General features: G+C 43.0%; 1 protein-coding gene across 1 annotated transcript in view; it reads right to left on the bottom strand.

The window, feature by feature from the left end:
- Positions 1 to 149: 149 nt before the first annotated feature.
- Positions 150 to 15201, bottom strand: part of kalrna (kalirin RhoGEF kinase a) — a 103764-nt gene continuing 88712 nt past the window's right edge. Inside the window, exons 51-68 of the mRNA XM_034561730.1 lie at positions 14853 to 14903; positions 14689 to 14766; positions 14418 to 14603; positions 12875 to 13046; positions 12122 to 12324; positions 10990 to 11273; positions 8365 to 8527; positions 6638 to 6700; positions 6450 to 6477; positions 6017 to 6179; positions 5807 to 5928; positions 5173 to 5304; positions 4700 to 4861; positions 3602 to 3680; positions 3470 to 3521; positions 3054 to 3202; positions 2538 to 2676; positions 150 to 2430 (exon numbers count right to left, since the gene is read on the bottom strand). Of these exons, the coding sequence (XP_034417621.1) occupies positions 1873 to 2430; positions 2538 to 2676; positions 3054 to 3202; positions 3470 to 3521; positions 3602 to 3680; positions 4700 to 4861; positions 5173 to 5304; positions 5807 to 5928; positions 6017 to 6179; positions 6450 to 6477; positions 6638 to 6700; positions 8365 to 8527; positions 10990 to 11273; positions 12122 to 12324; positions 12875 to 13046; positions 14418 to 14603; positions 14689 to 14766; positions 14853 to 14903 (2784 nt within the window). The 3' untranslated portion in view covers positions 150 to 1872. The remainder of the gene's footprint in view (positions 2431 to 2537; positions 2677 to 3053; positions 3203 to 3469; positions 3522 to 3601; positions 3681 to 4699; positions 4862 to 5172; positions 5305 to 5806; positions 5929 to 6016; positions 6180 to 6449; positions 6478 to 6637; positions 6701 to 8364; positions 8528 to 10989; positions 11274 to 12121; positions 12325 to 12874; positions 13047 to 14417; positions 14604 to 14688; positions 14767 to 14852; positions 14904 to 15201) is intronic.

Here is a 15201-nt window from a genome sequence, read left to right as displayed (position 1 = left end):
CAAAATGTACAAACGGAAAACGGAGAATTCTCAACAGGTTCGGGTTCAAGAAAACAAGATTTCTCACCTGATTTCTAACCCTATTCCCTGATTATTCTACATATTTTAAACTACCTAACCTTTTTTTAGTTGATGTTTTTTGTAAACAGTGAAACAATCAAATTGTAGTGTTCCCGTGTAGTCCATCGTCTTGCTCTCCGAGGTTAATCCGTGATTTCTTTGTGTCTTTTCCCACTCAACTGCAGTTCGTTGTGGTTCATGACGGCAACAGTTCAGCTTTCTATCCGTCGGTGACTTGGATGTAAACTCACAACACTATTCACGGCGTAAACTCCGCCGCTGCACAGTCCAGCAGCTGTTTAGCGACTTCAGCGGGTAGGCCGGGTCGCTCCGGGGCAAACGGCGAACATTTCAAACCCAACACAAGTCCTGAAATAAATAAACATATGATAATAAATACATTTTAAAAAAGGTATATCGCAGCGAGGTTCGACGCTGTTGCGTACCAGTCTTTTCCAAGGAGCTTTCCAGTGTTGGTGGTTTAAAATCAGCCACAGTTGTTAACATGCGTGGGGGGAGGGGGGGTTCCGTTATGCTTAAATCTTTATTAAATAATTACTTTTGTTGAGAGGATTTCCCACGAGAGACTTGGACAAACGAGGAGAACGTAGAATGAACGTTAGCGGAGATGTGGACCGTAAGAACATTCATGAGCATCGATACGAGTAACATCCACGCCATCGAGGGGAAAACCTGCTCGTTGCACCCGGATTTCATTCGGGAAGTTTTCTCAACAAAAAAAAAGTCAAAGCGATCTTTAGCGAAACATCGACCTCAGGAAAAGAACCCCAACTAAGCCGCCGTTTACCAACTCCATCAGATTCCTTTTCAACCAGTTTAGAACATTTTGTTGCATTTACGTTTATCCGTTTGCAGAAATAGAATATAGATATAAGTATGTTTACTCTTGTGTATAATCACCTGAAACTACCAATTGTTATGCATTTGTTACCAGAGAAATAGCCTTTTTTTTAAAATATATATATCTGCATAAAAGACCACTAAGTCCGCTGTGTTTTTTTCCTACGGAAGCCCAGAAAGGCCAAACCAAACTTTAGCATGCCACGGTAGTTCTCCGACACGCCCGCTTTCAGTTGGTTACAATCTGCGACCTCGCCTCTAGATGGCGCCATGACCTGCACACTGCAGCTTTAAATCCTCCGTGGGAGTTTCTCGTGACACAAAATCAGATCGAAGACATCGTTGGCGGTTTTGCTTTTAGCGATTTTACCATTTTTGTACTCCTGTGGGCTCAAAGTGTCACGAAAAGCTTTTTTTTTAAAAATATGTTCAGACGCGTTGGCTACAACATGTTAGCAGAGCGTGGGACAGTTGCCCCAGAGCCCCTGAGCAACAGGCCGAATGAAACTACCCCCCCTTTAACACAATGGTCTCCTGCCTCCAATATAACATCTGTCCCTGAAAAAATAAACATTACAAATATAAACTAATATGTTGACATTAAGCCCGCTCACAGTGTGTTTTTCTAAATGCTAATTTCCTCAACTTTGAGGTTCTTTGGGTTCTCATGGGGGTTCTAGGCTGCTTATGGGGCCCTGCTTCACATCTAATGGTTGTTACCGGGGGAACAAAAGATCAAATGAATGTGTTAGTCTGCAATTAAATATCAAACAATCATGAATTTTAATTATTTCTTCTGCTTTTAAGTTTAGTGGTCGACAGAGTGGCCTCGTGGTCCTTTATGAAGACGTAGATCCCTTCCCCACTCACACATTAATAAATACTAAAGATCATTAAATGCTTATAATACACAGCAGTGTTGTTGTGGGTGACACTCGGAGCTCCTGTCCGTCACAGCGTGTTGCCCAAGCTGCTGCTCACCAGCCCTTTGATGTTAGTGACGGGCCGCACGTCATGCAGCTGTCTCCGTCGGTCAATAAATGTGGCCAATCGCGTCGTGTCCAGCGGCTTCTTGGAGTACTCCCCGCCGTGCGCACCCCCGCGGCCCACCCACGGGTGCTGCAGGCAGGAAGTAGCGCTCGGCCTCTTCCTGGGATCCTGCTGCAGCGCCGAGGACACGAAGTCCCTCGCCGCCTGGCTCACGTCGCGGAAGTACTCGTCCGGGAAGCAGAAGTCCAGGCGGCAGATGTTGACGCAGGTCTCCTCCGGCGACTCGTCCAGGAACGGGGACACGCCGCTGAGCGCCACGTAGGCCAGCACGCCGACGCTCCACACGTCCGTGGCGACGGAGACCGGCGTCCCGCGGATGAGCTCGGGCGCGGCGAACTCCGGGTTCCCGAGCAGGAGGTGGACGTACCGGCGGTGGGCGGACAGCTGCACGGCGTCGCCGAGGTCGATGAGCTTGATGCCCGGGGTGGGAGAGTGGAGGTCCACCATGATGTTCTCAGGCTGCAGCGCAGACGCACGGATTCAGAGTCATTTCAAAAGGCATAAAAAAACTCATTGATCTCAGGTCAAGTCACACACACACACACACACACACACACACTTCTCACCTTCAGATCCAGGTGAACCACTCTGCAGGTATGAAGGTGCTGCAGGGCCTCGAGTGTCTCTCTGATGAAGAACGCCACCTTCTCCTCCATCAGCTCATCGTGGGCGACGAGGTAATCGAGTAAACGACCATCCTCCAGCCTGACACACAAACACACATTGAGTAACATGTAGATAAAGCTTTAATAATGTCATCTAAAGTAAGCGGTGCAGCAAAGGGAACAAAACGGCCAAAATAACCAAAAAACAACCACAAAGAGACTCAAAGTTAGCATTAAAAAAAACATAAAACGACTAAAGAGACCGAAACAATTGGAAAGAGATGCCAAACAGGTGAGAAGAGACACAAAATGACTATAAGACATAAAGCAACTACGAATAGATGCAAAATACCAACAACAACAAAAGTAAACAGTTAGAAAGTGACACAAAATGACCACAAAGAGATGCGTAAGCATTACAAAGGGACAGTAAACAACAACAAAAAGAGGCTCAACAACAATTCAGTCAAGACGTACTGCTCCAGGATCAGCATCAGAGAGGTGGGAGACTCGTAGGTGTCCAACAGCGCCACCAGCTGGTGATGCTGTACGTGTTGGAGGACGTCCGCCTCATGAGCCACCTGCTCCTTCTTCTGCATCTTCTTACTCACAAACTTCACCGCAACCTGAACAGAAGAAGAGTGTTCAGGTGGTTACGTCACGAGCACTGTACCTTTAAATGGTCTCGACGCACCTGAAAATCAACACTTAATAGTGCAATAATGAAATACACTGGAATTTAAATAATCTACGTGCATCTGGAAACCCCAAAATAGACCAAACTGCAGTCTAAATTTAAACTTATGATACATCAAAGACACATTTAATTGTAACAATGTAATAACTTTATTTACACTGAAACACACTTTACATTATTTCAGGGGGTGCCATACCTCTTTCTTTGTAGACTTGTTGAGACATTTTCTCACCACTGAAAACCGCCCCCTGTTGACACAATTAAAGTCAAGAGAAGCTGAATTAAAAGAAAACACTATGAATAACTCAGTAGTTTGCGACCAGGTTACCTTCCAATCTCACAGATCTCGGAGAAGGTCGACTCAAAGTTCTCTTTCCACTGGATCCCAGTTCCATCGTACCCAGAGTCTGGACGGGGAGAGAGAGGACGCTTTAAAGAGTGAACGCTTTTTATTTTCAACACGGCATGAGCTTTTTCTCTTCAATAGGATGTCATTTGTTCTGTCCCACACAATATATATATATATATATATATATATATATATATATATTGACATATATATATTTTGACATATATAAATATATATATTGACATATATATATATTTTGACATATATAAATATATATATATTGACATATATATATATTTTGACATATATAAATATATATATATTGACATATATATATATATATATATATATATATATATATATATAGACAGACATATATATATATATATATGTCAATATATATATTTATATATATATATATAGACATATATATATATATATATATATATATATATTGATATATATATATATATATTGATATATATATATATATATATATATATATATATATATTGACATATATATATATATATATATATATATATTGATATATATATATATATATATATATATATATATATATATTGACATATATATATATAGATATATGTATATATATATTTATTTATATATACATATTTATTTATATATATAAATATATTTATTTATATATATAAATATATATATTTATATATATAAATATATATTGTTATATATAAATATTTATATATAACAATATATAACAGTCTCTAGGGGTTAGCGGGCAATTCGACTTTTAGTTTAGTCTAATAAACTGTGGATATGTCTTTACTGTGAGCGGCTTTGATCTATAAATAGTTTGTATTATTAGCTGTTTAGCTAACCATGTCCTCCACACATGTGTTTTCATGACTTGTGGGGACATAAATCGGTTAACATTGTGGGGACTGGCCTTCCTCACGGGGACAGATAAAGTAAATCATTACATTTTAGGGTCAACACTTAGTTTAACGTCTCCTGATCATGAATTTAAGTCAATGTAATGTCCTTGTGTGTGTGTGTGTGTGTGTGTGTGTGTGTGTGTGTGTGTGGACTTACTGGTGCTGGGCAGCGTGATCATATTTGAGGGCTCGGATGGCGGGCCGACCCCCCAGCGGTTGGAGGCTCTCACTCTGAACTGATAGTGACCTCCGGGGATCAGAGCGTCGACCTGAACACACTCCTCTCTGCTGCTGGCCACCTGCTGCCAGAGCAGCGAGTCTGAGGGCGAGAGAGGAGGAAAAGACGCGGTGAAGCAGCGCGGCATCATGGGAGTTGTGGTCCTTTAGAGTTCCTCGTACAGGAGGGGCATATTCTAACAATTTGGCTTAAAACTGGATCATAAGTTGATTCGTGACGCGTGCAGTGAAGGGATCCGATTCAAAATTACGGATTTCTCTGGGTTAGAACATAAACAGACATTTTAATGCCGTATACATTTACGTAATACACTTTTAACCTCTTTGCATATTGATCCAAATAAATAATAATAATTCTCCCCCCCACACACACACACACACACACACACACACCTTCCTGTCGGTACTCCACAGTGTAGCTGCTGACGGCACAGTGAGCGGATGAAGCCGGAGGCGACCAGTGGATCATCACCGCCGTGCTGCTGGCCTCCTGGGCCACCGGCCTCCCAGGGGATGCTGGGATACCTGCAGGAGATGAGAGGGGGGGGGGGGCGATCACACACACACACACACACACACACACGGACATTACATTGACTTAAATTCATGATCAGGAGACGTTAAACTAAGTGTTGACCCTAAAATGTAATGATTTACTTTATCTGTCCCCGTGAGGAAGGCCAGTCCCCACAATGTTAACCGATTTATGTCCCCACAAGTCATGAAATATATATATATATATATATATATATATAAATATATAAATAAAATTAAAAAATATATATATATATATATATATATAAATATATAAATAAAATATATATATATATAAATATATAAATAATATATATAAATAAAATATATATAAATAAAATATATATATATAAATATATATATTTATATAAATATGTATTTATATAAATTTATATATATATTTATATAAATATATATAAATATATACCCATCTGAGAAAAACTAATCTAGCGCTGACTAAGGTGAAATGCTCCTTTTAATCCGTGACCGTCACCTTGCACTTTAATGGAGGCGGAGGAGGAGGCGGAGCCGTGGTCGTTAACGGCTACGCAGGTGTAGATGCCGGTGTCCTGAGGCATCAGATTGCAGATCTTCAACAAGATGTCGCCCGTGTCCCTGGAGAGGAGGAGGAGGAGGAACAATGAGTAGGAAGTGGAAGAAGGCGATGTGAAGGAGGCTTCACCCACGTGGGCGTTGCCGTTACCTGATGTCGATGGTGAAGCGGTTGTTGCTGGTCACGGGGTTCTGGTCGGGGCCCTTCAAGGTGACGGAGGGTTTGGGTCGTCCACACACTTTACAGCAGAGGACCACGGTCTCCCCGAACGCACACACCACGTCCGACAGAGCGACGAGGAACTCTGGAGCCACTGCAGGCGAGGCAGAATATCTTTGTTTGTTTGTTTGTTTGTTGTCATACTCATATCATCCTAAAAAAAATCATTCATGTTTTCATCCAGGTGAGTTTTAATCTTCTCCATACACTCAAAACACAAGGTACATGTATTGGGTTTGAGCAAAACGTGTAACTGAAACGTCAGCCTCTTGTGGCCAAAATGGATATTACAGCATTAAAAAAAAAGCTGCATTGTCTGAATAATCTAAAACTTGCGTATTTGATGACCTTGTGTGTCTCTTACCTTCCTGGATGAAATTTGGGTTGAGAAGCTGGAAAACAGATGAGGTCAAATGTAAACGTTTCGCTGAGGTTATGATACTTATAATAACTTAACTGCATCATTTGTTTTATTTGACAGATAATGCTATTGTTGTGTCTTTTCGGTCGACACTTAAAATAAAAAATAATCTGTAACTCCATGTCCTTTACCTCCATGCCTGTTTTGGGGTCAAGGTCGTCATCACAGTCCGACTCATCTGAAGTGTGAACGTCCTGAAGGAGGTCGAGAGGGAGGGGGGATTTAAAAGAAAATGGGGGGGGGGGGTAGGGAATAAGGGAGGAGTAAAAAAGGAAGCAAGGGAGACAAAAAGGAAGAGAAGAACATGGGGATGATCGGTGAGGACATAAGGGGTGAATTGATAATGGAGAAAGTGAAGCGGAAAGGAAGAAGAAGAGGAAGGAGGGGGGGGGGGGGGGATATAAAAATGTATGTAAAACAATATTAGAGGGAGAAAAGTTGGAAAAAAGGGAAGTGAGGAGGATGAAGAGAATATTAGGAGGATGTAGGCTTGTCCAAAGAAAAACGTTGAATATCCTGAAAGGTAAAAAGAATCCATAACAAAGATGGTGGATCCTGGTCGTTTGACGCTTCCTCATCTCACCAGAATTAGATTTTTTTTGGGGGGGGGATTCATTAAATGACACAAAAATTGCAGCGACCACTCGATGCTATTGATGCCTAGAATAGTACATACAGTCTAGGATCTCTATTTAAAAGTTGTATTGCACTCAGGGTCCATGATCTCATTCATTGCATTTCTTTTGTTGACAGATACTAAATCCTCATTCACAGTTGTTTGTTTTTCATATAGTCAAAAGATGGGGTAATAAAAAAGGAAAATATACAGAAAAAAGTTGCCCATTTAGTGTCAAAGTCTATTTTTCCCTTCACACGCTGATTAACCTTTGACCTGTCGATCACCCACAGGTGTCACGTCAACTTGAAAGAACATCGTGACACACAAAGCATTTTTTTGTTGTTGTTAGTAGTCCACGACAGAAAACACCGGTTAGCACAGCAAACAAACTACATTTCAAATAAAATTCACAACTCGGTGGATTCTACCTCTATGCATGCACGGGGAGGGAAACAATAAATCACAACGCAAGAAAAACTAAAAGAAATCAAGACTTTATTTTTCCAATCTGGGGTAAAAAAAAAAAAAAAAGTGATTAAAATAAAACTTCAAGCAGTGTTCTGGATCAAAAGGTTCTCAACCGTCTAATCTATTGAAACCGGGTTTGAACTGTCCCCACTAATCTTTAATATTAGGCTTTTGTTTATATATATATATATCTATATATATATATATATATATATATATATATATATATATATATATATATATATATATATATATCTATATCCCCACTAATCTTTAATATTAGGCTTTTGTTTACACGGACATATATATATATATATATATATATATATATATATATATATATATATATATATATATATATATATATATATCCCCACTAATCTTTAATATTAGGCTTTTGTTTACACGGACATATATATATATATATATATATATATATATATACGTATATATATATATATATATATATATACACACACACACACACACACACACACACACACAGGTAATAAAATAAATAGATAAATACCAATAAATATTGGATATGTTTGCTTTAAGTTGCATGGTAGTTTTGCCCATTACCTGATCCATAAAATGTACTGAACCCAGCAGCACAGTAAATAATAATAATAATAATAATAATTCAGCTGCAGGTTGAGAACCACCATCAAATAGAGACACACAAACACGCACACACACAAACACACAGGTTAAAAGCCAAGTGGGGCAGGTGACATCACCGGCGTGCGCCGTCGGCCTGCTTTTACTCACTTTGGCCTTCGGCCGGGCGGCCGGGGAGGCGAGCGGGGGAGGGGGCGTGCTTTCTTTGGGCTTACGCAGGAGGCCGTTCTCCGGACCCCTGACCCCCAACAAGGAGGCGTCCTTGGCTTCGGCGCGCTTCCGGGCGCGCAGCGTGTTCCACGACAGAGACTTCCTGTTTCGGTACAGGAACGAGAAACATCAACCAGCCAATCAGAGAGAAGCTCAGCGGTGCCCGGCTGAGTCTGGCTGCAGACGGCGGTCTATAGACTTCCTCAGGACCCCCCGAGTGGCCGAGAGGACCGCTTCATGCTTTGGTGTGATCACACGTTTCATGAGTTTAATACCTTTTAATGCGTCACGTTCTATTCCGCCCATCCTCTTTTCATTTTCATTGTACACACACACACACACACACACACACACACACACACACACACACACACACACACACACGTGATAATTCAATGTTCAAAACAACATGGGAGATGTTCCTTTGTTTTGCAAAACTGACATTAAACCAAAATGATTCTTTTTTGTTGCATTTCTCACCTTTTTTTAAAAACTTTTGTATTTGTATTTAAAGTTTTTTTTAACTTTCTGTGGAGTGTCAAACCGTTGATGTTAGTAAAAACTGAAACAAACAAAAAGGTAAAAATAAAATGTCACTACAATAACAACAAATACAAAAAGCTGAAATTAAACATACAGGGAAAAGGTGCAGAAAATAATAGTGCTGTTACACTTTAATAAATTCATAATTAGAAATGTCTTAAATAATAATGTATCCATTCACTTTCAGTCTGATTTACTGAAGAGGATACTTGATAAGAGATAAAATGACCTTTAATTTTAAAAAAAGAACCTTAATAATTGTCGATTTTTAGGTTTGTGTGTCCTTCAAACACCTTTTGTCACCTCCCTCCTAAATCTCTCTATTTTGTCTTAAAGGGCCAGTGTGTAGGTTTTGGTTGCGTCTTAAAGGGCCAGTGTGTAGGATTTGGTTGTGTCTTAAAGGGCCAGTGTGTAGGATTTGGTTGTGTAGGATTTGGTTGTGTCTTAAAGGGCCAGTGTGTAGGATTTGGCTGTGTCTTAAAGGGCCAGTGTGTAGGATTTGGTTGTGTCTTAAAGGGCCAGCGTGTAGGATTTGGTTGCAAATTGCAACCAACTGAAAACTGGTGTGTCAAACAAGATGGCGGACTCCAACCGTGAAGAGGACCCACTTCCCATTTAGATGTGAGCTCATGCTAAGCTAACGAAAGCACTAATGGCAACTTTAACTCATGACAATGATATTCCACCTCTGCCTATAGGTCCCCGAAAAAAAGTCTCCACACCGGCCCTTTAAACAGAGACACTCCATCTGATGGCATGACAGTGCACACAGAAGCAGGCAGACCGCTCAGTTTAACGTTTTGCTGTTGTAGTTTATTTACAAATATTAAAAACTACAATCATCTTCAGCCTACCGCAGAAACAAAACAACTTCACCTTCACGTCGCTTCGCTAACTCATGCTCAAGTCCAAAAAGGTTTATTTTACATATTTAAAATACATTTAAAATCATTAGTATTGGACTAACAGTACAATGCTGACCGTTGCCATTAAACGCAACATATTGCACAGCCTGACTTCATTCATATTTTTTTCTTTTCTTAAATAGTGCAAAAAGGGATTTTTTTTTTTTTAACAGGAATGTTCTGGAGCCTCGGTTCGAAAAAAAAACCAAATTAACTTTGTACAGTGAACTGCCGACATAATAAACAAAATCAAAACGTGGAGGAAAACAAAATCCCACTTTGTGTGTAAAATAAAATAATAATTAACAAGGTCAGAAAAAAAAAACAACAACAACAACGACAAGAGGAATAAACACAAACTTGTGTATAGATTGCCACAGACAACGAAATAAATCTTCTCCACTTCGGAGAAAGGGGCGGAGTCCACCTGAATGCCCCAGGTGAGTTTTTTGTTGTTTTTGTTTTCAAAAACAGTAAAAAGAAGAAGAAAAACAACAACAACAAAAATATATATATTTTAAAAAATAAAAAAGAGAAAATAAAAATAAAAAACAGGGTGTTAGGAACTGAAATAAGAGTCCGGTTTTAGCTCCACATGAGTTTTTCAATGGTTAATGATATCCAGAGTTATAAGATTGTCTATCCAGTCTAATTCTGTGGGATAAATCCTCAGTACTCCATTACATGGAACAGTGTCAGTGTGTGTGTGTGTGTGTGTGTGTGTGTGTTTAAGTTCGGTTGCAAGCCTGAAATCCATTTTTCGTGTCAGGAGACGATGGCTGAGAAATAAAACCGTCGCTGCAGCAGCTTGACGGACAGTTAGAGACCAGTTCTGTACATTTTTACCTCCGAGGGGCAAACAAGAGTACGTCAGGAGTTAAAACACACCCAAAAAAAATGGGTGGGGGGGGGGGGGGAGTTAGGAATTGGAGATGAGGGTTGATTTCCCCACCCAAAAAAAAAAAAAAAAAAAAGGGTAGACAAGAGGTCGTCACCTCAAAGCTCTCATCCAGTCCGAGTGCTTGGTTTGAAGCCCAAGCAGAAGTGCGTCTGTCTGCAGGTAAAGAAGTGCTGGGTGGGTGGGGGGGTGGTTCGGGGGTGCTGGTGGATGACTTACTTGATGTTGTTGGCATCGGCCACCGCCGCCGAGAAGGAGGAAGTGGACGAAGAGTCTTTTATGGGCTTGGTGAGCGGGCCCAGGATGTGTCCCGGCACCCAGCCCTCGGCGGCCGGCGACTGGCTGTTGGCCGGCCGGTAAACGAGGTACATGTTCTGCTGATTGGTGGCCAGGATCTGGACCGTCTCTCCCTGGCTGACGCAGATCTCGTTCTCCTTGAGCGCCGAGTAGTCCTCGGACACCAACATGGTGGAGGAGAAGCCGTTGCAGCCGCCGTCGAAGTCCTGAGGAACGAAGGAGAGAGGAGAGAAAGGGGGGAGAAGACACACAGAGAGGAGAGCGGGGAAGAGAAGGAAGAAAAGAAATGACGGACGGAGAGAGGGTGAGGACAAAAAGGTTAAAAAAGGTGAGTCTATGTGGGTTGGATGACAGTCCTGCTGGCCGAGACGCCATTGCAGCTGACCCAAACCTGGGGAGGAGGTCAGAGAGGAGGAGGAGGAGGAGGAGGAGGAAAAACAATCACATTATCGGCATGCTTTTTTCAAAAGGTAGTGCCACAATTTGAAGTCTAACAACCTGATGACCTCTACAGCCCAGAGTTAGTAAATGATGGTCCTTTTAGAGGCAAACAGAGCATGAAGCAGGGTATGCTTGAGGGCGGGCCTATCTTGTGATTGACAGGTCTCTACCAGAGGACGCATACGTCACTGGTTGCCAAAAGCCGACGGCCTAAAACGCTCAAGGTGGGCCAGAAAGAGAACAGCGCGGTGCGGTGTGTGTGTGTGTGCATGTGTGCGTGTGTGTGTGTGTGTGTGTGTGTGTGTGTGTGTGCGTGCGTGCGTGCGTGCGTGCGTGCGTGCGTGCGTGCGTGCGTGCGTGCGTGCGTGCGTGCGTGCGTGCGTGCGTGCGTGCGTGTAGATAAACCCACGCAGTACGCTGCTACACCTGCAGTAGCCCAGATTTTAACCTTGTGCTTTGAGGGAACGAGCAGAATGAAGGCAGAGAGAGCGCTGGACCATAAAAGTGCAAAAAAAAAAATCTAGGCCTTACATCTAAAAAAAAGAAAACTTGAGAACAAAATCCGTAAAAGTAAAAGCAGCCAGTTCCCTGGAGGACGAGCGCAGGAACTCACCCTGGACCCGCCGTTGGAGGTCGACAGCCTCATCTGGGTCCTCCCTCGCTCCACCTCCTTGTCCACGAGCCCGATCGCCGAGGACGGGCGGCCCTGAGGCGTCGCGGACGCCCGGTTCCCCGAGGACGAGCTGTTCCTGGTCAGCGAGGAGCTGCTGCCCGCTCCGCCCTTCTCCTTCTGGTACTCGATGGGAGACTGCAGAGCTGCAAGCACACACAGGTGGAGCGCTTATTCCTGTGGAGTCGAGCCTCCAGATGTTTTGCTTCCCGATTGTTGTGCTGTAGTTAAAGTCCCACAACGTGCTGTTGTTGTTGTTTACTGCTGACCACGGGCAGCCGAGTCTTTTCAATACTTTTAGAGACTTAGAATTGTATTTGCTTTGTGCATTTAAGTGCAATCAGGAAACCTCAACATCCAAAAAGTCTATTGGTGTAAGTTACGACTAAATGAACAAAAACAAGACCTTACTATCACACCTTTTTCACTTCTCAAAACAACCAGATATAAAGATGCAAAACAACTGGTACGATGTAGAATAAATCTGTCTTAAATACCAATAAGCTAAGAAATGCTAACATTAGACTTCCATTTTTTTTCAGTATAAAAGTATAAAGATTAAGAATAGAGGAAGTCCGGAAAGCAGAGACCGAGCTGAGAGGAACATCATCATTTTACACAGCAGTCTGACTCTGTGTGTGTGTGTGTGTGTGTGTGTGTGTGTGTGCGTGTGTGTGTGTGTGTGCGCTCTCTCACCAGACAGGAAGTTGCTCTGAGCGTCCAGGACGTCCTGGATGTGTCGGACCCAGACCTGCTTGATGTCGACGTTGGCGGCCTGCAGCGTGAAGCGCTCCGATGAGCCGCGACACGACAAGACGAACTTACAGGGATCGTTGTCCGCGCTCTCCTCCAGACCGAGGTAGGATACCTAGAGGGGAGGAGGCAAGGTGGTGAGAGGGCTGAGACAGAAGCATAGGTTTACTGTGGACCTCCAGACCGAGGTAGGATACCTAGAGGGGAGGAGGCAAGGTGGTGAGAGGGCTGAGACAGAAGCATAGGTTTACTGTGGACCTCCAGACTGAGGTAGGATACCTAGAGGGGAGGAGGCAAGGTGGTGAGAGGGCTGAGACAGAAGCATAGGTTTACTGTGGACCTCCAGACCGAGGTAGGATACCTAGAGGGGAGGAGGCAAGGTGGTGAGAGGGCTGAGACAGAAGCATAGGTTTACTGTGGACCTCCAGACTGAGGTAGGATACCTAGAGGGGAGGAGGCAAGGTGGTGAGAGGGCTGAGACAGAAGCATAGGTTTACTGTGGACCTCCAGACCGAGGTAGGATACCTAGAGGGGAGGAGGCAAGGTGGTGAGAGGGCTGAGACAGAAGCATAGGTTTACTGTGGACCTCCAGACTGAGGTAGGATACCTAGAGGGGAGGAGGCATCCTAGAGGGGAGGAGGCAAGGTAAGGCAGTGAGAGGGCTGAGACAGAAGCATAGGTTTACTGTGGACCTCCAGACTGAGGTAGAATACCTAGAGGGGAGGAGGCAAGGTGGTGAGAGGGCTGAGACAGAAGCATAGGTTTACTGTGGACCTCCAGACTGAGGTAGGATACCTAGAGGGGAGGAGGCAAGGTGGTGAGAGGGCTGAGACAGAAGCATAGGTTTACTGTGGACCTCCAGACTGAGGTAGGATACCTAGAGGGGAGGAGGCAAGGTGGTGAGAGGGCTGAGACAGAAGCATAGGTTTACTGTGGACCTCCAGACTGAGGTAGGATACCTAGAGGGGAGGAGGCATCCTAGAGGGGAGGAGGCAAGGTAAGGCGGTGAGACAGAAGCATAGGTTTACTGTGGACCTCCAGACTGAGGTAGGATACCTAGAGGGGAGGAGGCAAGGTGGTGAGAGGGCTGAGACAGAAGCATAGGTTTACTGTGGACCTCCAGACAGAGGTAGGATACCTAGAGGGGAGGAGGCAAGGTAAGGCAGTGAGAGGGCTGAGACAGAAGCATAGGTTTACTGTGGACCTCCAGACAGAGGTAGGATACCTAGAGGGGAGGAGGCAAGGTAAGGCAGTGAGAGGGCTGAGACAGAAGCATAGGTTTACTGTGGACCTCCAGACTGAGGTAGGATACCTAGAGGGGAGGAGGCAAGGTAAGGTGGTGAGAGGGCTGAGACAGAAGCATAGGTTTACTGTGGGCCGCATTATAAGGAAAATAAACACGGTAAAATGTGAGCAGGATCTATGCATAGGGTTGAGTTACCCTTTCGAAACGTGCACGCTTAACGTTAAAAGAAGCTCTGCGTACCTTGATGCTCTTCTTGAACTGGTACCCGGGCGTGGACGAGCCTTTCCTGAGCAGCTCACTGAGGATGACGATCTGCTCAAAGAGGAAGACCCGGCGTTCTTTGGAGCGCGACAGGACGCCGGTGTCCTGCTCGGTTACAAAGAAGGTCTCCTGCTGCAGCAGTTTGCCCTGGCAGGTGAGTTTACCCTGAAAATGCAATGCTTCACTGGTCAGGTGGAGGGTGTACTGGGCCCAGCGCTGGGCCTGAGTGTTGAACAGGAAGTGGACGTACCTCGTATCCCTGCAGCCGACCCAAGTTCATCATGTCGTTGCACAGTTTAGGAACCTGAGACATCAGATCCACTGCTTTCTGTAAGAGAGGGAGAGGGATTTAAATCATTGGTTCATTTCAGGAGCGACTACATCAGTTCTGGATTCAGACGAATGGGATTTTACCTCGATCTGTTCGCAGTCGATCCCGGCCTTGGAGCTGTACTTCAGGAAGTCCTGAGGAGAAACATGACCGCAACTTTAACACTCTGAATATGGATTATATAAATATTATATATAAAATCTATATATATATATTATATAAATATTATATATAAAATCTATGTATATATATATATTATATAAATATTATATATAAAATCTATATATATATATATTTTTTTTAAATCTATTTATTATATATAAATAAATATAATATATATATTATATAATCTCTATAGATATATTATATCTATATAGATTATATAAATATATATATATATATTTATTTATTTATTTTTGACAAGAATTGTAT

This window comes from Cyclopterus lumpus, chromosome 21, assembly GCF_009769545.1.
Source record: "Cyclopterus lumpus isolate fCycLum1 chromosome 21, fCycLum1.pri, whole genome shotgun sequence".
In the NCBI taxonomy this organism is placed as follows: Eukaryota; Metazoa; Chordata; class Actinopteri; order Perciformes; family Cyclopteridae; genus Cyclopterus; species Cyclopterus lumpus.
Note: the sequence above shows the minus strand (reverse complement) of the source record. Positions and strands in the feature narration are given on the sequence as shown.